Below are 24269 nucleotides of genomic sequence, written 5' to 3' on the forward strand. Positions count from 1 at the left end.
TGATGCCTCACGTTTCCACTCGTTACCCCCTTGCATTCTTTACAAACGTCCTCATAACTCAAACTATTAAATATATAACACCAAATCGCGACAAACTAAAAAATGTCGATAATTATCAACTAAAATGAAATATTTCACGTTCCTGTCATCAACAACTAGTGTATATAATACATAATAAAAGTAATTAAATAATGTATTCAATGGAATATAATTAAAATATGTTATTACTATATACAAGCAGAAATTCTAGTCCAATACTTTAATAATTAACAATGATAATAATTAATATGAATTTCTAAATGATTTATTTTCGAATTGGCCATTGTCCAAAAAGAACAAAACAGTAAACTTGCAGGTAGATAAATGTGTTACAAGTAGAGAAAAGGTGGCACATTTATTGAAAAGGACATCTTAAATGTTTGAAAAATGAATCATTATAGTTCAGTGATAATTTTTTTACTTAGCAATAATATTCATATGTACACAATAAATATATTCACCAGGAAAATTTAATTAATAATCGCTTAAAGCATAGCTGTGAAATACATTTAATATTTTTGAAATCGAGAGTAACATTTTTTACAGTTTTGCAAAATGTTTTGCAAAATTTTGTTAATGTTGATTAATTTATTTATTTCTGTATATGAACTAATATTTATTTAAGATTAATATCGTGAAATTTTCTGTATCTCTTTTTAATATTCTACTAATTATTGGTTACATTTTCAATCTTGTTACAGTATTTACAAAAGGGGCACAGCTGAAAATTTAAAATGGGATGTCCCTTGCTTCAAACCTGTGATCAGAAAAGTACATTCAATTTGTTTTATTCATATTATAAAATTCATTATATGTAACAGGTAATATTGCATACTTTCATAAACTCTATCATTAATATCCAGTATTTTAATGTAATAAATGAGTATTATATGTTTTTGTTAACTTGATTAATTAAAGAATTATATTTTACTTTTCAATTAAATTGGAAAAGATTTGTTTATTAAGTTCAGTATTGTGTATGTTGTAATACGCATATGCAGTTTCAATTTTTGTAATAAATATTTTGGTATTAGTGTAGTATTTATATTAACATAGAAACAAATAAATATTATTGTGATTTTGTATTTAGAGAAATAATAATTAGATAAATAGCATTAATATTATTATATTTTTTATAAATATCAATATCTGTTTTAACACTACCAATTTATGAAATACTCTGTTAAAATATAAAGGGAAACACATGAAAATAAAAATGAATTATAATAACATTACCTAAAGTTGTAACTAAATATTGGTCTTTCTAATAATACTAATCAAAAGTAAATTATCCTTCTAATTTGCTTTATACAGTGGGTAACCAAAATAAGTAAACATTTAGAGCTTGTGGCCAAAAAAAGAAAAAAAACATTTGTGTCAAAGCAAATATGTAACTTCAAAAAACAAATTGTATATCTGTTGAAACTACATGAAATAATCTATATAATTATTCCAATAAAATGTTCATTAGTGCTAGATTTCCTTATAAAAAATAATAAAGATTCTCGGTATGCAATGAATACACGTTCCAAAAGTAAGTAAACACGACCGGCACTACTCGATAACTTTTTAATACGTGCAATTTTGCAATTTATTTATGAAGGACTCTTATAGATTATTTCATGCCGAATCTGAATTCGTAAACTGTTTCTTTGTAGTGGTTATCGTTTTCGAGAAAATTTGACTTAAAGGAAAATTGTAAATTTTCAACTTTGGAAATGTTTCACGGTCTTATAGTTGCTTTTATTCATTTTATTTTTATACCAAACTATTCTGCAAATTCTCTTGAATAAAATGATATGAATTGTGATAACATTGTAATTATTTAATTATGTTTAAATGCCAATGGAAGTGAAGAAGAAACCCAAGACTCGCCAATGTCTGCTGATGTTTTTTAATTTATTTCAACGACTAAGAGTTTCAGAAAAATTCTAATCAGATCAAAATTCTAATCTGATCTAATCAGATCAGACAGCAGTCGTATTTCTCATTTCGTAGAATGCGTAAAATCATGCTGTAAAGGACTTGTCTGTACCAGAAGAAGGTCGAAATTTGCTTTTTTTAATATGCTGCTTTCAGGATTAGCATTGACTAATCCTTAAGGAAGGTACCATAAAGGAGATGGGGTTGAAATAAAGAGCAAGATCTTGTTATATTCAATAATACCTAATTTATTGCCACTAAAAATTATATGGTGACGATATGGTGAGTTTCTGCATCGAAGGAACGAGAGAGAAGATAAGCAGAGAGATATGCACGTTTTCCTTCCATAAATACAAATGCGTTTCTTTATCCTTCATGGAATTATTCCTAATAATCACTAATTTACACTTTCTCTGCTCCCATCTCTCTTCCCTTTCCGTCATTCGCGAAAATAACGGACACCGAAGGAAACAGGATAAGAGAGAAAAAGAATTCTGAATAATATTCATGCAACATCGAAAGTGACGATATTCGATTAAACATTCAAACAAAACAACTTGACAATTTCTACGATTATACTGCGAATTAAAATAATCGATTCCCTTACCGTATTTCTCGTCCATTTTTACTTTGACTGTTTCTCACTGATTTTATTAACATTCAAATACTAGTGCTTTCCACTATTTCTTCTTTTTTTGTGCTTAAAACAGTTTCGGTCTTTGAGAATTACATAGTTTAAAAATGGCGGTATTGGATTAGTTTCTTTTACGTTCGACGTTTTAGTATTCCGATAAAAGATCTTTCTTTAAGTGAAAAATGGCAATGTTATAAAAAAAATGGCTATGTTAATTAGAAAAATGTAGTAAATTGGAAATGTGAGAAGAAGGTCTTATCATACGTCTCGATATTCAAAAATATGCATAGGCTGTAAATTCGTTCATTTAATAATTACAGTAGTCACTCATTATATTGGTACTCTTTTATTAGACGACGAAGTATTATCGACAATGATGGGTTATAGATCTTTTAACGCTAGTCGGTTGTACATATATGTCAAAAACTATCGACAGCGAAACCATAATATAATATGATCTTTTATCGATGAAAATCTATGCAGTAAAGGTGTTTCATGAATCTGTTCTCAAAATTTTAAGTCAAAAGATTCAAAAACTAGGCTTGTAGCGTAGTACAGCAAATAAAAGGGCAAATGAACAAATGTCGAAGGAGTCGTAACAGGAGTTTCACTATGTTGGGTGCTGAGTATTAGCTTTGAAAACATGAGACTCTTCAAAATGTGAATGTGTGTTTCGAATAATGTAAATAATATTACAGCAATGATTAATATATGATCCTCCTTAGAAAAAGAAACCTTTTATTATAGTTTTACGATAACTATCGTATTATTCTCTAACAAATATATTTATGAACAAATTGATAACATAGAAATAGCTTCAATTACGGTTATTAATACCCAGCCATTTCTATAAATTTTTTAAACAACTATTTTTACCCTAGCCAGTTAAGTGTTAAAACAAGTGATGGGACCTGCTCCTCTTATATTGCCATTTTTGTAGGGAATCCTACAGTAATTATAATTCAGTGAATTCGTTGTAAACGAATGTATGTTAAGTTCGTTTTTATGCTCGCCATTTTTCGATTCGTTTATTTTTTCTCTTATTTATAACATTTCGAATACTGAGTTTATCCAACACCATTGTACTAGGAACGATCGCGATGATTCGCGTGTGTCATGATTAGACTGTGGACGTTTATGAAAATGTATATAAAGAAATTTTAATAACTAAAGAAATAGAAACAATAGGATTGTTGTTAAAAGAATGTGAAGACATATCTTTCACTTTGTATAGAGTAGAGATTTCTTTTCCAAAACAAGGCGAGTGTTTCCCGAAATATTGTTTCGCATAATTCGGTGCATAGTTTGTATAAAATTTGAAAAACCAGGCATCAATGATTTCTAAAGCAATCATTTCAATATCTGCGTGTAGGAAAATATTATACATCTGATTTTCGTTGAATTAATTCAATCGTTAAAAGTGAATACTATTTTAATTCTAAAGAAAGAGGTTGCCATAAATTAAATTCGCTTGTTTTAATAATAAACATATATGTATAGCCTTTAAAAGTAAAATAATATACGTATCATTTATTCATCATATTTTGCACTTGTTCATCATAAATTGCAGCATTTGATTTATTGCCGCATATCTTCTATATTTGCATAAAATATCCGCAGTCTAAATTCATGACAATCTTGCAGTTTCATGTAAAATAGACCGTCGCAACGACGAATTCCTTTTACCTTATCAACCGGTTATCTATTTAGAATAAAAAGTATTCTGGATATCGTCGATTAAAAATGTCAGACGACCATCTTCCTCGCCGAGAACATGACACCTAGGATAGAAATTAAAAATATAAGCGTGTATAGTTAATTTTCTTCTTCCTCATTTGCTATTTTGATACAATTTAACTTACACAGTATAGTACCTGTTTTCTTCTCTTCATCTTCTTCTTTTTTCTCTTTTTCTTCTTCGTTACAGTCTTATCGAGAATAATCAAATCCTGTCAAATAACACGAATCCACCGAATCGGACGATTACAATTTTTCGCATACTGATCGTTCTGTTTCCCTTTTGTCTCTCTTTATTGCGATCTTCTATACGATTACAATGTATAATGTAGCAGTTTGGTGTTTAATTTACACACGCGACGGGTTTTTTTCGAATGACGCGCACAGAAACAAAATCGCCCTAAGGATACATTTTTTTTCATTTTATTCCTTCTATTTTCCTCCGGTTTCTCGTTCTCGTAATTGTACAAACGTCGTCTGCTTCTCTCGTTTCTTTTATTGTCTCTCGTTAAACTCGTACAGTCCATGCGCGCTATCATTACAACAAAATTGTCTTTTTATCTCTGTCTCACTCGCCAAAACACACATACCTTACTACAATTGCAGGAACTCGCCAAAAATATCGACGTTCGCGTTTTCATTTTGTTATCCGAACTATAAAACACCCGTGGTGATCCTATGAATTCGATAAAACTATTTTCCCATGTTTTATAGTTTTGTATAAATGGATTGCAGGAGGTTGAAACGATGCGTGATGCAGAACAGAGATATCGTTTTCGAAAAGTTTAAATATGGATGGCATAAATGATGGATGGTATATTTGAGTCAAAAGCGTTTGACAAACATTCTATGTTCCTAGCAGAATATTATGATAAGTAGATATATGTAATTAATAAAACTTAGATAACTTTTATTTTCTTACGTTTTCCATCATTTTGTACGAATAGACGAACGTAGTATCATTCTATTTTCTAAAAGTTTAATTATCAATAGAATAAATCAAGATTGAGAATTTTTAGTTTAAAATTTTACTTTCAATAAAATTTTGAAAGATATATTATAGTCTATCAGAATTAAACAATTTTTCATCTTTTTGTATAAATAAAAAATGATATCTGTTTAGGAAAAGTTTAAGTATAAGCAGAACAGATCGAAGATGGTAATTTTTTATGTTTAAGAAAAATTCAATGCACTTTAAGTAGAATGTTGGATAGTCTCAGTTATAAAAAATTAAGCATTTTTTTTTTAACAACAAATGTGTAGTTCTTTCGTTGATTTTTATTATACAATGAAATGTATAGTATACAGGAGTTAACTTAGTATCTTATAATTTTATATTATATTTTTCAAATATTGAAATACACGAAAAATCAAAATATTTTCTCCGCTTTTTTGTTATAGAATAATTATCGAACAGTCGATAGATATGACACTAGAATAACATAAAAAAGAACAGAAATTTAACACTTTGTTGCTTGATTTTTTGTAACATTGACAAAAGATGCATTTTTTAGTTTTCACAAGTAATACTAATAAGAAAATAGGAATAAAAAAATATCTTTATTTAGAAAAGTTCGAAAAAAAAATTATTCTTAAGAAGACGCAATAAAAAATTGTAATCACAAGAGGTAAGAAATATTTTTAACAATTTCATACATTATAAAATTTGCTACTCACTCGGGTTCAACAGAATATGTAGCATGTTCGCAATAAAATGCAACCAAGGAAGAATTTAGACGAAGTAATTAATCATAGTTTTTCACTACTTCATAAGTAAGCGTGTAAAATATGTCTATAATGTTGTAGAGAATTTTACCGCAAAAAAGTAGCTACACCAGTTCCTTCGTACCTACATGGAAAAATAAATAGAAAGTAACAATCATAAAACAAAAATTGACGATCGAAGCGAAGTGAGGTTAAATTTCACTCGTTAACATAATCGTTTCGTTAAATTTCTGAATAAAATGGGGTTCTGCTAATGGATAGAATTAGGGTACCTCGAATCAGGGCTACGAATTTATTTCACACGTTCGCGGAAACGAATACGGAAGCACTTTGTCCTGTTCTACTTCCGTAATTTAGAGGAACCGAAATATAAACGCGTTATCATCTGGAAATGGAAATTTAAGTGGCTTTGTTCGTTGCGAACAAAGCGGTCCAATTTCAGTTCCGCCGGAAGTAATAGCAGACTTTTTGTCGAGAACTATTGTTAGTTCTATTGCATAACCGTGGCTCCATGCTTGGGAAAAATGCTTTCCTACTGATAAATGTGGAACACCTGGTGCCAAATGAAAATTTTATTTCCTCAACAACCGACGTTGGACGTATATTTACTTGTAAGTTGAGAATAAATTATAAAAGTAGGGAATAGGAATAAATTAAAATGTATAATTTTTCCTTAACTCGTTAAAAGTTACTGTATATTTGACAAAAAGCAGCTTAATATTTTTTCTTAATTTTAAATAAGGAATTTCAAAGCTGCTATTTTAAACTATGCATCTATAAGTCACATCAATTTTCGTTTCATTTTTTTAACCCTATTGTATTATAAAAAATGAGTAAAGAGAATAAAGAAAAAAGGAATGTGATTTTATTAAAGAATTGAAAAATTTCTTCGGTTTATAGTAGACACTTTATTGCCTATTATTTTATTCATTAATTTTTCTTACTTCTGTTATTATTAAAGTTTTATTTATATTGATTTCACTAACCTTTAGATTTTTATTCATTTTAATTTTCTCTTAATATGAAATATAAACTATAAAATCTGTTATTCTATTGATTTACTTGCTACGTTATTGCTGAACTTGTGTTGTACTTCCTTTAACAGTTTTAATTTTCTATTGATAAACATGATGTTTATTAAATCTATTGACTAACCAATTTTTTTATTCAGATATTGTGTATATTAATATTCAAATTTTGGTATAATTCTTTATATTTATATATTATTCTATTTAAATTTTGTGTTCGTATACTATTTTATTTAAATTTTATATTCAATATTCATTATATTTAATCTATTCTATACCCATTTGAATGTATTGTATAGTAATCAATTTTGGTTTACCGTAAATAGCAAATTGAACCTGCTGTATCTTCAGAGTATGTCAATTTCAGTTTGAAATTTAATTATGATCCAATTAGTTGATTCAAAAGTGCATATATTTCTTTTTTAGTTACAAATACTTTTACAATTATCTTTCAATTATAGAACAACTATTCTTTCGTATAAGATGATGGTTAACAAAAAGAAATGAAATTTTTCAGAATATTGTTCACACTAAAGTCTTCGTTCACTATCTAATTTTACAATAGACTCTCCTATTCGCGTTATTATCGACTCGAAATTTAAAAATCAAGGTACATTGATACTTCAATCATTTTTTCATTTTCACATCATCGTTCTGTACCGTAGTACTCATTTTTAAACACATTTATTGAAATTCACACATCATAGCCACGTCATATCTCTCATTTTTCACCTCAAATTATTATAATTGTCTAAACGCGAAAGTGCTCGAAATATTAGTCGATGATTTTTGACGAATTCGCACGCCCGAAGGACAGTCACAACATACGAAGAACACATGATCGATGCGCATGATTGATGAGTAATGATCGTAGACGTATGTACACGGAGTCAACTGTTTACAATAAATAAGTCTTTAATAAATATACTACTAGCATTAATAGGTCGTTCCTACAAAGATTCGTAGCGAGGTCAAGACATTTTCTGGTTTCTCTCCGGATGTCGACAAAATCTTCGATCGAGATTCAAGGAGACGTTGCGCGCGATAGAATCTCATGGAGTTCTTTCGACATTTTCCTTTTGTTTCATCTTATCTCTCTTTACAAATCCGTCGCTCTTCATAAATACAGGTAATTATATAGAATAGAGTAAGCCCACGTAATTTCAATGACCTTCATAGCGTTTAATTATTATGATAGTCGAGCAATTAGCTTTCATTAATATAATAGTTGAAATTCTCAATTTCTAGTTATAGCAATGCACTATAAATTTTAGTTATTATTTTATTTAATAACGTAAAATTTAATAGGACATTAAGAATACGGTACTTTAACACTTTCAGGTCCAACTGTGTAATAATACACGTAACAGTAAGATGTTTTCTATCTGTGTTATGGGATTGAACGTGTTAAGTACTATCATATTTTATTGAATTCTTTTTATTACAGTAAACTCTCATTATATTATCAGCTTTACACTTTTACTAGTGAATGCACCTTCATAAAGGGTGAATAAAGACCTAACCTAATTTATTGCTAATTTTAACAATTTTTCAGTTCTACAGCTTTGCTCGGTTGCAATATAATGAGTCTGTCATATTAAAAATATATTTATGTATATATTTACCATCAAAGTTCAACAACTGACAAAGACTCGTAAAACTAACCTTTGTGATACAAATCAAGGTCATTGAAATCAACGAGGTTTTCTCTGTTCTATATAATCATCAAAATATAAAATACAACCGCGTGCCAGCTATTTTTAAACTTACGAAAGGCAGTTCAGTGTTTTTTACGAAAATGCATAAAAAATACCTTCATTATTGCCGTTTAGTTAGCTCGAACTTCGTTCGATTATTCTCGATGTTGCGAGGTACGTACCTACGGAAAATCTTTATTTCGTTTTTCATTATTACTACGCTTTGTTTGCAATCTCAATTACGCTTGAACAATAAATATTTTACTAACGATTTCTTAACACTTTAACAGCTTTTAATTCGTGAATTCTTGCGCTATTTATATTAATTTTATCGGATGTAAATTACGAATAAAAAATTAGCGATTTTTTAGCATACGTTAAACTAAACCCTTGAACGGATTTCACAATACATGGTACATTCAAAATGTTAAGATAAATTTTTAGAAAACAGAAAATGAACAGAGTATTACATATGATCGATTGCCAAGACTCTATCTACGATATGTTTCTTCTATTTTCGATTAATCGTATCAACTAGATTTCCTTTGCAACTGGAACGATACAAAAATTAGGCTGTTTTCTTCCAGAAACGCTGACGCTATCATAGTTCGACGACATTTACAATAAATCGTTTACAATTTGAACTTTAAACGCTATTTTCTATGGAAGTCTATCGATCAGTCCTATCATAAGGATTACAAATTTTTGGCAATCAGGTATTTGCCCTCGTTAGAATAAAGAACGCCTTAACGTTCACTTTATGTTAATACTTTTTCTCTTCGCGAGTAGTTTTAATACTTTGGATCTCTTTCTATGAATTGTACAAAATTATTCGTCTTTTCTTTTTAAATTTACGCTTCTCCTACCAATCTTATCGACATTAGTACTACTAGAAGGTATAACGACCGCAGAAACATAGCATAATCATAAATATTTACAAAATACATTTTATAACAGCACAAGTCATGGTCTCGATTGACGCAACGCAAAAATTCGTTCATAAATTGTAATTGCAGGATTTTGAATAAAACAGGGAAGACTGTCTTCTCCTTATAATGCATTTAATAGGTACGAGAGTGACTGTTAGGAGTGACATTTGGAAAAGAGTTAATTTGTCAACAAATAAAGTAATAACCTATTTTGGTGAATAACAATGGTTATTAATATCGTACATTATTAAATGTTACTCGAGTACATTACTAACATTTTCCGAGTCTACAACTCGATCTATCTACGATCGTGCTATATTTTTGCGGTTATTATATCGATCACATTTCTTAACCTTTACGTTGCGAAATTCGATTATACTTGAATGTTGCTGGATAATCATTCATCAAAATGTATTTTCTTCACTGTGAGACAAAAATAGACCTCTTTCGTATTATGAATGAAGATGAACAGATATTAAATATTAAGTGTTAAATAAATTTTAAATATTAAATGTTAAATAAATTTTAAATATTAAATAGTAAATCACTTTTAAATATTAAATGTGAAATCAACGTTAAATATTAAATAATAAATCAATTTTAAATATTAAATGTGAACTCAAATTTAAATGTTAAATATGAAATCTAGTTTAAATGTGAAATGTTCAAGTAATTGTAAATTCAAAAATGAGAATAACATTTTTGAATAATAAACAAGAAAAGGAAAGTGGAAATGAACATATGAAACGTTGATAAATGTAGAATTGCAATAAGTACTCGTTACGATAGATATTAGGAACACCGTTAACTCAGTCTAAAATTATTAATTTTCCTTGTTCTCATATAAATGTAAACATATTGCCATTGAAAAATTTGAAACAGCTAATACGTTAAACAATTTAATTTTTCTCTGAAACTGACATTAATCTTATTTCAGCAGACTAGCGAAATAATCATAAAGACAGTTTTCTAAATTGAAAATTTGTAACAATGAAAAGTTTCCATTTGTTAAATTCAAATTGAAAATTATCTTTTCAAATATCCGTTTTTCAATATACACACATTGCGTTAAAAATTTGATTTTTACACTACAAGACATTTGTACATACATTTAGTAGATTCGATGTGCAATCATTCTCCGTTGAATCATGACGAACCGTTGCAGAAACTACCGCAGCATAAAGGTTAAGAAACACTCTAACTTAACGTATCCAGCTTCCTGATTTACAATAAATCCTGAACGCCCAAACTTTCGACGCGTTTAACCTAAATAAAAAGAGAAGAAAGGAACACACGCACGATTCTCTTTTCCCGGCCGTAATCTCCCTAAGGAAAATCACCGCGAAATCGAAAATAACGTTCATAGCTATCTCGTGTATGTGATTCCTCTTGTGACGATCGTATGCCGACCTAATCATCGTCTCCTTAATTCCCTCGATTACCCTGCTATTACCTTCACAGTCTGTTCTCCATGGTGTCTCTCTCGGTGTTGTTAGTCGAACGTTAGTTCCAGCTCCATCCTCTTCGTTCAACATCGCGCATTGTCTCGTTTCCCGTGCTCCTCGCTTCCGTTCAAATACTATCATTACTTCTCTTACCGCGAAACGCTCGCCGTGTTAATTAGAACTACGTTTCGCCGATAATGTACACTCGGGTGCAATGTAGGCTTCCTTCAGAGAAGAGTAAGTGCGAGAGTGGCTTTACATTTGTTTTAGATGTTGGCTGAATCTGCAGATGATTTAACCTAAACACTGCTTTCCTTACGCTCTCAATTAAAGGAAGCCTAAGTTGCTTGCGATTATACACCGTTGAGCACTCTAGTTTTACCTACGGAAATGCATGATGTAGGGATAAAACGCTTCGTGGTTACTATCAAATTACTGCAAGTTATGTTTGATTTACTTGGGTGTCAGAATTTTTATGAGTACAAATGCATACTTTTAGAAAGAAACGGAAGTTGAACCCAAATTTCTTCTTAGAGAGATTAGAAGATTATAAAAATATGCTGTTAATTCATAGTCTTTCTGCAATACATGAGAATGTATTGCGTATGTGATATATTTATTTTGTCAAATCAATTCAGGCTGTCAGTTGACTACGAATGTTTATACATTTATGGCATGCTGAAGACTCGAGGACGTATACAATAAACGTTTAAAAAATATTCTTGATAATTTCGAAAACGCAGGACAGTTAAAATTTTTGCATATGTTGCAAATTAATTTTTATAAAGGCACGTCTGTTTGCTTTATAAGTAATAAATAATTGTAAATTTAGGGAAAATGTTTATAATTTATTGTCATAGGAACTGTAACGTATGAAAATAATTGCGAAAATATCATTAAATATGCATACAGGCTGTCCCAATAAAATGCACTCACTTTGAATGATAGCATTAAGATGCACAGTGGTACGAAAAAAAATTAAAATTGATACTGATAACAGTGATTTGAATATTAGCAATTTTACGATAGCCTTTATAATAACAATTTAATATCTGGTCATTTTATTTGTAAAATAATAAAGTGCAATATATGCACGTGTTTTTGACGCAATTTTGTATTGGACACTCCTACACTAGATGATACAGTTTTCATTTTATAATTATTTTAATATTTTACGTGTTCAAAATATGTAATAAATTTTAGTGTCCCCGATATGTCAAACTCAAAATATTAAATAACAAAATTTTATTTATTTAAATTAAAACATTTTGAAATTGAAGTATTGGAATTTTGGAATTCTGGAATTCTGGAATTTTGGAATTTTGGAATTTTGGAATTTTGGAATTCTGGAACTTTTGAATTATTGTAATTTTGGGATTATAGAATATTGAAATTTAGCGTCTTAGTAATTTGTGAACTTTACAATTTTTAAATTTTAAAACTTTGAAAAGAAATATTAAAATAAAACTTATTTAAGAAAATATGGTTCTTAGTAAATCTGCTACATTTCTGAAACCATTCCCTTCTCTTAATGCCCTAAGCATAAAAAATAATCATGATAATTAATCCAGCTCTGAGTGGCATAAACAAGTCTTGTTGCCTGACATTTTTGTTCGACTATCATTTACAGCGGAACAAAATGTTGTTTTATATTACAAAAGCTCTTATCAAACAAATAACATAGCAATCATTGCTCACAATCCTTTTGTATTGTATCTACAAAAGGCAAACAGCAATTATCATAACATAAAGTAAATTTTTTTATAGGTTTGAATAGTTTTTACGATGATAATAACAGTTATTGTATTCTTCATATTACATCATGAACTAATTTAAAACTTGTCTAATCTTTTTATTTACTTCTTTTGAAGAGAACATTAAGAGATTAATATGCAGAACATTTACCACTCGGAGCAAAAATAAATTTTATTTAAAAAATTAGTGTTCTATAATTTGAATATCACCGATATTTTAAATACATAAATGTTTCCATTACGACAATGTTTTGTAATCTGTTGTAAAAATTTCAGCAACAATGTTCTGTAACTGATATATCAAATAATTTGATTTGTTCAAGTAGTTCAAGAGTAATGTTAAAGCAAAAATAAACGCGTTGCAGCCATAAATTTTGATAGATCGTGAAACATGCCGTGTAGAGTTCACTTATGTTAGATCGGAAATAGAAAGCATTTATACATATAACATGACTTTATCATAAACAATGTAACATAATGTTCATATTCTGTACTTTACTTTAAAAAATAAAAATATTAGAGAAATTAAGAAATTGTAACGATTTCAATTAAGTTGTCAAAAAGTTGTCACGGATTTCAACAAATTTAAAACAAGTTGTCAAGTTCATTATTCTAAACAATTTTTTTTACTTAGGTATTCTATTTTGGTTATTCAGTTATAAATGATGATATATTACATACTGCATGATGCTGTTAACATGTTACTTTTTCGTGAACTTTAACAATTCAATTTTTATACCTTTAGTGACGTATAATCAATGAAAAAGTAAAAGAAATATCAGTAATTAAATTCCGAATGTAAACAAGTACAATGAAATGATTAAATTATAAGAAGTATTGTATAACAATATTTAACTTTTTTTGAAGATAACAATATATTTTCGTAAAACGTATTTTTTGTGTAGTTCTTGTGAAGTTAAATTTGATTTGATTGATTTTAGAAGACAGCTCCCGTATGGGATGATCAAAAACGAAATAGCTTTATATGGATGCGATGTACTTTTGATGATTATATCAAACAAATTTTTGCACATAACTCGAAAACTAAATGAGAGTATTCATTACGTGTATACAAGAAAATTGTTCATAATGATAACCTGAACAATATAATTTAAGGTTATTGAAATCAGTGAAGCGGTAGCTTTCTGACAGTTTTACTGAAGTTTTCACGTACTTTGTGAATTATGTTCATATTTTACGTGCATATTTGCATATATCGCGTGCTTAAATGCCATATTCTTCTTGCATATTTTACATGCACAAACATCCGCAGTATAATAATAAAAAAAAGGAGGTACACTCGAGTGGAACGTAGACTTCCTTTGGGGAAGGACAAACATGATAATTTAAAAAATTTCCAAATTATTGAATTTGCAAATTTCCATATTTCTAAATTTGAAAAATTAAATTCTCAAGATTTCAAATATTTAAATTTAGAAATTTTTAAGTTTTCAAGTTTCTAAATTTTTAAGTTTCTAAACTTCTAAATTTCTAAATTTTTAAATCTCTAAATTTCTAAATTTTCAAATTACCAAATTACCATATTACCAAATTACCAAACTTCCAAATCACTAAATTATTAAATACGCAAGTGACCACTTCTCAGATTATTATATCTCCAAATTACAAAATTAGCAAACATGCGAATGATTACATTGCGAATGATACTCTCAAATTATTAAATTATAAAATATCCAAATTTCGAAATTACTGAATTTGCAATTAACCAATTTTCAACTTATTAAACTTCCAAATTTCAAAATTTCAAAATTTCTTATTCTTTAAATTTTTCATTTCTCCAATGTCTTACTTTCTAAATTTCCATCTTTACATGCAGCCAAATTTTCTAAATTCGCACATTTTTAAATCTCCAACTCTCCAATTCCTCAAATTCCCAAGTTTCGAGGTACGAAGGTCTTCAAATTTGTAAAATGTCCTACGGAAGCCAGATTTGCTCCTGACCTCCATGTGTACCACCCTTTCGAGGCAACAACGCATATCACGCGTATGAAATAGTAGTTTTCAGGTATTTGAAAGAGCGGGGTTCCCCTACATCGCTTTCTCCGTGGAAGGCTAGCATGCTCGTTAGTGTACAAAGTGTTCGTCGTCCGCCGAACGGGATCGTCGAGAAAATTCGAAGTTGGAAATCCGTTTAATAGAAAGGAAAGAAAAAAGCTCGGAAAGGCGATGCGATCTAACGGCGTGGAAGGCGTGTCATTGTAACGAGCGGTTGTGTCGTTGTAATTAGTATTTGGCCTATGGTTGTCCCGTGGAATTATAAACGCAAACGTCGGCTATTAGAAAACGAAACAGTTGATCGAGGACGATCAACGAATACATTAATTTCCACACGGCATTAGCGAAAACATTTTTATCGGAGACGCTGCAAAAGGGAATACCTGTAAACGGCTATTTAATGGAAATAGTTCAATCTGAATCGGTGCGCTCTCTTGGCTGTTCGCGTAATTAGTTCATTCGCGAACGATCCGGAACGCGAAGCTATTCTATACGCGACAGCGAATCGTTTTTACGGATTAAAAGTCGAGTTTTCTGCTCGTTACATCGGCCTCGCCGTTTGATAAGACCCGTCTCTCCCCGCGGGTAATTACGTCTTTCGAAATAACGAGGGGAGACTGAGCGAACAACCCGTCTCGGCCGACACGCTCCTTCGTGACGTACCATGAAAACACACTTTATTTCACGTTCCAACCCCCTTCCGTCGACACTGACCACATCTATTTTTGCGGCGATTATCGGAAATGTGGCTCGGAACCGAAGCGAGTTGAACTTGGAGAGGTTTGTTAAGTGAGCTACGTTATTCGAGGTGTCTACTGCATTTCATACGCAATTTTTGGTGCACAAATCACACGTGATTTCAAATTAGATATAAAATAGAAAAATAAACAAACGATGAAACATAAATTAATATACATTAATGCTTTATCCTTATAAAAACCAAACCAGATTTCAAGAAAATCTAAGGAACTTTGTAATTTAGAAAAGAAAACTTGTGAATGAGTCAGGTGACCCGTTTAGTAGTTTAACAAAAATATAAAAATTAAAAATTCCTAACGGAATGTGTAATTGAAGTCAAGCAACGACGAGTATATACATCGAACAAAAAATTAGCTGAAATCGAACGAAAAATTAAAAATTTGATTTTTTAATTATTATACCAAAACTAGTAATGTGTCAAATGTACTGAAATACATTTTTGAATTATCGTGTATATACGTCGAACGCAGTTAACTAGTTAAAAAGTATGTGATTTAAATTGATTAAAACCTTTTTTTACTATTAGTAACTATTATCAACAACAGAAATTGATTCTGATTGTAAATGAATATTATCAATAATGAAAACTTAATTTTGGTTGTCAATCGATATAAATGATCACAGTTCTTTTTTGGTTATCAATAACTGTTATCGATTGCCAGAATTTTATCCTGGATGAATTGGTCTTCTTGGTCACTGCACGATTTTTCTAATAACTGTTAAGATGTTTGATTATAAGAAAAAGTTCAATTGGTAGTATATAATTGTAGGAAATATTAAAAATTGACAAATTATTTTGTCCTCAGAAGTAAAAATTATGATCACTTTAATCTGTTTGCCATCGAATACCTTTCAAATCTGACTTCGACACTAACTAACATTTCAATCTTTCGTGCATTGCATAGTTAACATGTAAAATATTTGTAAAATTTGTTAATACTCACAATACAAAATTTAACAACTGCATAGTAAACCGCCGAGGTAGTGATAATTCATTTTGTACTGTTATTAACCCTTATTTGCATTCTGCTCCAATTATGACATATAAAATATTATGACATACAATTCTAATATTTTGTCAAACGTAAATGAACTGAAAATTTTATAATCACTAAAATTATTAAAAATGTATTCTATCTTCCGAAACTACAATTTTTGTTGAAAGTTAAAAAATAGTTTTTTAATAAACTGGAAAGTTATTACGATAAATCAAGACATAAATCTTTATAATTGTTATCATTGTTTTGTATTTTATGGAAAGATTTATTTATAAAATGTTTCTTTGTATAAACTGTTAAAACAAAAAATATTTATTTTTTTTTATTATTACTTCCAAAAATTTAAACATATAAATTATTTAAATCGAAAATATCACGCAACAGAAGGTTAATTCAATTTTCTGAACTTTCATAAAACTGACATTAAAAAAAAATTTCTGTAAAACTTCAAAATATTGGCGTAATTGAACCTAATTTAATTCAAAATTGTACTGTTACAACAAATTAGTAATTATCAGATCAGGTTGAATTATTAAATCATCATAAGTGTTAACCCATATGTGTCACATATTCAGGTCAAGGTCATCAAAGCTGCCATTTCAAGCGCTAATTTTATTCTAAATTTTATACCATTCCGTTAAATTCATTGCATACTGTATGGAACACTTTCGTTCCAAAATTGATATGTTTTATTTTATTTGATATATTTATAGATATGTTTCTTAAATCTGGATTATAATTATAATTAGTAAAACCGCAGTCCACAAATGTAAATATTTTTGCAGCAATAATTCACAGGTAGCAAAATTTTGATTCATCAATTAAATCAATGTAATATCAAATTGTGACTCTAACACATAATTGACATTACAATAATTATCTGATAAACATAACAACTTCTGTATTTTTATGTACAGGACTTTTTTTATTTTATTTTTATCGTCGTCTTGATGACATGTAGCATTAGAAACCTGGTGAAGCTTGTATACTGCTTCAGTGTAATATGGTCTAAGGAACAAGTTAATACAATGAAATCTCTGTTTCTATGTCAATTTGGTAAATTATTCGCAAGAAAGAATCCTCGTATTCATGGAAAATTTAAATTACAGTGACTAACTTTCGCGTACGTGCTGCATAATTTTTTACTGAATTAAGTTATTTTCGTGAAGAAGACACCTCGAAACGTAAGAGGACAAAGTATCTGCTAGCAACGGATTCGCTAACAAAAATGGAAGGAATATATGTATAAGCCGAAGTTCATATTTGTCCGATTCAGAGCCATCGGCGGATCAGAACACCGAGAGTCCCACGCGCGAAACGCTTCATGCGCACGCAATCGTCATACATGAATGTGAAGTATGTTGTAAATCGTATCGTATCATGATTACTATGTACATGTAAGTTTACAAATGAGTCCGTCCCCGTAGACGCGTTCGAGCTAACGGAAAGCTGGCATTTCGCCTTACATGGCCAGCCTCTCGAACGGTACCCCGGGGGTGGTGGTCGACTGGATAGTTTCCGGCGTGTCGAACCTGTCGCTGTCGTCTACGTTGCCGACTTCGTCGACCGATTTATTCCCCTCGTCGTGTAACCCAAACGAGCTAATCGTTCCGGTAACTTCGATCGAGATGGTCGAATCGATCGTGGCAGTCACGTGTTCATTCGAAAATGTCGAAGACGCGTCTTCGTCGATTGGCAAGGATTCGAACAATGATCTCGAGGCATCGTCCGCATTCTCGGAGGACAGACTCGAATTTCGGAAAGATCGATCGGAAACGGTCTCAGGAACTTTCACGGTCACCGACTGATCGGTACGATCAGGATTCATGGTGGTCTCGTATGTGTTCGCGCTAACGGTACGGTTAATCGTCTTCGTACGATTTCTCGCGAAAGCTTTCCCTACCCTACGAGGATTCCCGGAAGAGTCGTTTTTCCGCGAGGAAGCCTGCTTGCCTCTGCGCCTAGGCAAGATTCCTCTCCCTGAAGGGTCGGTTGACGCACCAGGAGACCACCAAGAGGAGGAGGACGTTGCGAAGATCGGTACGGGAGTTGCCGTGAGCACCGCAGACGTGTTGTCCGTTTTGCCAGGCATGAACCTCTTCCGGGGCAGAGGCACCGCTGGGTTCCTCCTCGCCGCTGCCGGGCCCTTCTTCTTTTTCTTCTTCCCGTCCGTCAAATTAGGCTTTTTACTTTGACTCATGCTGCCAGCGGCGTGTACTTTTTTTGCGTTTGACGCTGGTGCTTTGCTCTTACCGTTGCTGTTCCCGGTGACATTCCTGCCGACCGTTGCTGCCACCTCGGCTGCATCTTGGACCCGCAGCTTCCGTTTCTTAGACGGGACCGAGAGAGCCTCTCTACGGCAGGCCTCCTCGCTAGCTGCTCCTTCGCAGGATCTCTTTGACTCCGGTGAAGTCCCGTTCAAAGGGAGACCCTCGCTTCTAGCCGGATGCATCGAGCTCGCGTCATCCTTCTCCTCCGCGATTTGGCACTGAGGACCTGGCTTCTCGCCCGGTCTGCATCGCCGCTTCCTCTTCTTCCTCTTCTTCCGTTTGCGACACCTAAACTTGTCTCTGCCGTCCTTTTCCTGTACTGGAAGAGTGGGACAGAGCGATTGCTGGATCAAATCGCCGCGATGAAGGTTGTGTCGATGACGAATGTTGTGCTGTGCCTTCGAAGTCAACATTCGCCTTTGAAGCGCATCGACCCGCTCCGATGGAGCGACCTGAGTTAATACTCGCGCGTAGGCGGACAGTCTGCCCAGGTTGTGACCTTTCGCCTGTACCCTCCTCGGCTGTCCACGTCGGTTTAAGCCGAGATAGAGCGTCTTCTTCGCCGTGGACCATTTTGCCGAACTGTACGTGTTGTAGTTGTGCTGCTCGAGGGTCTCGTTGAACACGCAGTCGTCGGTGTACTCCCGCTGTAACAGAATACAGAAAATATTTAAATGGCGATTGAAATGGCGAAAATATTTAAATGTTCGCATTTGGAGAAATTCTTGTGATTTAAGTTGCTAATGCTTTTATTCTCAATATGAATTATAGTCGACATTTCTGCGAGGATCTGTAGATGCGAATGTTGGCTATAGTCAGGATCTCTGAATACTAATTCTGATTATAGTTTATGATTATGTAATGATTACCATGTTTATTGTCATACTGTTGCAGTTGTAAATTTTATTGGATGATATTTTCATTTGCAACAAATTTTGCTAAATATTTGCACAATATTTTTATATACATATTTATTATTCATAGTTTTATATAGTTAATACGAATATTTCCAGTTAGCGACAAAATTCTTAATACTACAGGTGATAGATTTGTATGAAAATTTGACGTGGCATGTAAGATTCATTAGTATCAATTGTGCCAATATTTCATATCTGTCTTAGTTTTAAATATTGTTTTTGTGACGAAATATATCGTGAATGAAGATTTTATCTCAAACGTTTGGGTAAAACATTTTAAATTCTAATGAATATATTTTATTACGTACGTAACATATTTTATTATATAAATAACAAAGGAGTATGTTGCAGCTATCTTTTCACATTTTTACAAGGCAATAGACCGAGGATTTCGAATTGACCGTACCGGCAATAAGTTTATGAAGCCATTGACCATTTTTCGTTAGCAAAAAATACCTTCGCGTCGGCAACCCAAGTTTATTGCTTGGGATCAGCATGTTTAATTTCCAAACCCGTTATGTTCAATCATCGTAGTCAGGGTCAGAGTGCTTTTTCGCCTTATTATCTGCTACGGGTTTTTCCCAAATTACGGAATCCCTCGTGCGTCACCGCTTGGTCGCGGCTACTTCCAGGGGTTGCCATTTCTTGTACGAGGGCGGTAACTTCTTAAAAATCACGACCAATGAACAAACACACCCCCTTCCAAATCACCAATTCCGAGGTAACGTCGATAGTTACTTTTGCGGAAAAGGACAGAACACACTTATATCTCGAACAGTAATCATTTAAAACACGAAACGAACTCATTAATATCACGAATCATAAACACTTAAAACACGAACGAATCCGACTGATATCTCAAACAACGAACGTTATAGCATGAACCGAATCAACTTATAACACGAATTAACAACTTATAACACGGACTATCAATTGGAATCAGGCTCAGAGCTCATTAAGTTGTGACTGGGTCAGAATAGTGTCGGGTGCTCGAATCCGCGCTGTTCACGCAACAGAGTAGCTAAATATTTTGCTTGATCATCAAAAGTTCGAGTTTACAAATATCTCTCGAATATTCTATTTCAACAAATTACCCTTACAGAAGCGATTGTGTAAAAAAATATTAAATACAAATGTAAAGTCTAAAAAGAGAAATAAAATGATGACCTTAAACTTGATCGGATAAAGAATATTTCGAAAAACTTATAGACGCTTATGTCCGAACAGACTTCAAACAGGGAAGAATCGAAAGGATATTTCATGACTCAGCGATAATTATTAATCGAAAAGACCAAGTATTCGTCATTATCACGTTGTAATTACGTCGTTCGAGCGTCGAACGTAAAAGCGGTGATGCTCTGAATCGTCTTCACGTTTAACACACAATTTCCATTTCGACGAGCTCAATTTGAAGCAGACCTCGAAACGGGGTAAATGCCGAGTAAAGTATTAATGGTGTTTCCCGATGGAAGCTAAATGAGCATTAAGCATACAGCGGAACCAGCCAGACCGGTGAGCAATGCCGCACACCGAGCATTATGTTTTCGCTGACGTTATGCCGCGCTATGATTTCACTGTCCGCTTTATGGTAACTCGTTTCTAGACGAGCGGAAGCAGCCGTGCTCTTCATCGGCTCTAATTACAGCGTTTATCTGACGCTTAGCAGAAAAATCCTGGAGAGCGTAAAGATTACTGCGGTGCAACGAAAAACTGAAAAACTCACTTGTCTTTACGACGCCGAAACGGAGTTGAAATAGATTACATCGTTCACGCGTTTCTTTTCGATTTTACGTAGAATAATATCGCATACTAAATTTCACCCTTTTCAACTGGGAGGGTAGTTGCGATCGAAATTAGGGTTATCGAATTTCACTCTATTTTCCATATACCGAAAAAATTCCAGAACAAAGTATGACAAAGTTTGTTAGAGAATTGTTTGAGATTTTTTGTTGCAAATCTAGGGCGCAAAAAATAAAAAGCTAAAAGTTTCAAGAGATAGAAATTTTATATGGAAATTTTAGAGTGACAACTTCTTTACGACAGAAAGATATTTTCCACTTTTTCGACATATTTTTGGTAAAAAACTTAATAATGGCAAGTCTTTTATTCCCTTTATAAAATGGGAAAATTGTGTGATTTTCAATATTTTTGTTTTCAGTTTGATAATGTTTATGTAACTTAATTTTGTGATTTATTAAACTTGTACAAATTAATAAATATATCATTTATTATAATAACATAATGATTCAGTACAGAAATATTTAACTAGGATATTATTTTAGTCACACTGTAACAGCATCAGAGAACATCCGATCAAATTAAATAATTCGCACCGACATGTTGTTATGACTATTGAATCGTAAATTGAAGACTTAACTTTGAATTTGTGTTGTTGAATGTTGGGCTCAACTTCTACCCAGTTAACAATTCAAGTTTAAGAGTTCGCTAGTTGCAGTTGATTTTGCACTAGTTTCCTTGCAATTATGTGTTAAAGAATGATTTAATCGAGAAATATAATGTTGAAGGTAGAAATAATTATTTTAAAACACAGATACATAATTTTATACATCTTACAGAATGCAAAAGTTCTTTTTTTATATATTGGGTAAGTTGTAATAAAATATATTCAATTTCGTTATATTAATGTACAACTATTTTTCGAAATATCTACTTATCAAGAATATTCTAACTTTAATGAACTTAAAACTTTAAACTCGCAAATACCAAAACTTCTAAATTGTAAAATATTTGAAATTTATATCGCAAGGTATCAAAATTTCAATATTTTGAAATCGCAAAGTTTCTAAATTTGCAAATTCTCAAAACTACGAAGTATAAAATTTCCAAATTCTTAAATTAAAAAATTTTCAGAATTTCAAATTGAAAAGTTTAAAAATTACTAAATTACAAAATTCTTAAAATCCCAAACTTTCCAATTTATAGAAAAGAAGTAAAAAATTCTCAAAATTACAAATTACACAAATTTTTAAAACTCCAAAATTAACAAAGGTTGTTTACTTATCTCCAAAATTCAAAAATCACAAATATTCGTCCTTTAATTTCTAAGGTAATGTAAGATCTCCAAATTTTGGAATTCCCAAATCGTCAAATTTTCAAATTTCTAAATTACAAATTCTCTAACTTACAAGTCTCCGAATACTAAAATTTTGAACTTTTTAAATTCCCTAATTCGTAATTTATCATGTGAATGTTAACGTGTTCCTTTCTTTTCCCATTATTTTTCTGTTATCACCATCTTCTTCAGCGATGGTTGCGTGTTCGTCGGAGTACTGTAATTAATAAAATGCTATGAAAGACATTGTACTTTAAGAAAATGATTCAGTTTGTTGATTACAGGATGGTTTTCAGTCTAATAAATACAGGATTGATTTTGTATCTTCAAGATCAAGTAGTGCTCGCGTTAAGAATGGTACTTGAATACCGAAACGTTACATTTAAAGAGATTTTTATGCAAATGAAGTTGCAGTGATTATAGAGGATACGCTTACTGCAAGCTTAGCTATGGTTTCAGGCTATTTAACAACGGAAATGATCATTCCAGTAATTATTCGGTATTATCAGAACGACTTGCGAAGGATACAATGTTTAATTTACTAAGAATACAAAATTCTTATTTCCACTCAAGCTTTCCACGAAAACATTTTATTTTGTGTATCATATTTTGATTTGTGACGATTCTAATTAATTAAGTATTTTTAATTTCCACAGTCAAATTTTGAAATGAAAGTCACAAGTTCTATCGCATTTTCATATAATTCTCGCTAAATTTTATTTGTTAAATAATGTGATTAGAGGTATTTCTTTTATGATCTATAATTTTGCAGTTTACATACAATTTACGATTTTGTATATAATTTATCTTTTTTTATGCAATGTATTTCAATACTCGTAAATTAAGCCGTTTATTTTGAAAGTGGCGCAAGTCCACATTTTAGTTGAACATATTACTAACAATACTGTAAAAAAATTGCAAATTGTATAATATTGGTGACCTCAATATGAGCGAGCACGTGCTGTAGGTCTGTCTAGATATTGTTGATTTGTATTATCAACTTGCAAGTATGTTCTAGTTCAGTTTCGAATACATATTTGACAAAGTTGACACGGTTCTTGTTTTAGTATTGGTGTGCAACTTTTTACAATTTCCTCTTCTTTGAAAATTAATTGCCAATTGTGGTTTATTTTATTAAAAGAAAATAGAAAATAAAAATACTTTTGTGGATAATAACATTACTCCAATGCAATCTTCATTTCTAAGAAGTGTTATTATTTTTATTGTGCATCATATGGAATGTTATATAAAACTCTCGATTTATTATCACAACAAGGAAAACCAAGTAATTTTTGAAATATAAAATAACATTTTCTGTATGAAGA

General features: G+C 31.5%; 1 protein-coding gene across 3 annotated transcripts in view; it reads right to left on the reverse strand.

Moving 5' to 3' along the window:
- Nucleotides 1–2186: 2186 nt before the first annotated feature.
- The window catches only part of LOC100880574 (uncharacterized), a 473391-nt gene continuing 451308 nt past the window's right edge, over nucleotides 2187–24269 (reverse strand). For 2 of the 3 annotated variants that reach the window (XM_076537883.1, XM_076537877.1), the window contains one exon: nucleotides 2187–19601. In XM_076537883.1, coding sequence (XP_076393998.1) covers nucleotides 18147–19601 — 1455 coding nt within the window. In that variant the 3' untranslated portion in view covers nucleotides 2187–18146. The remainder of the gene's footprint in view (nucleotides 19602–24269) is intronic. The other variant, XR_013040077.1, reaches the window with a different exon arrangement.

This window comes from Megachile rotundata, chromosome 1 (assembly GCF_050947335.1).
Source record: "Megachile rotundata isolate GNS110a chromosome 1, iyMegRotu1, whole genome shotgun sequence".
Classification (NCBI taxonomy): Eukaryota; Metazoa; Arthropoda; class Insecta; order Hymenoptera; family Megachilidae; genus Megachile; species Megachile rotundata.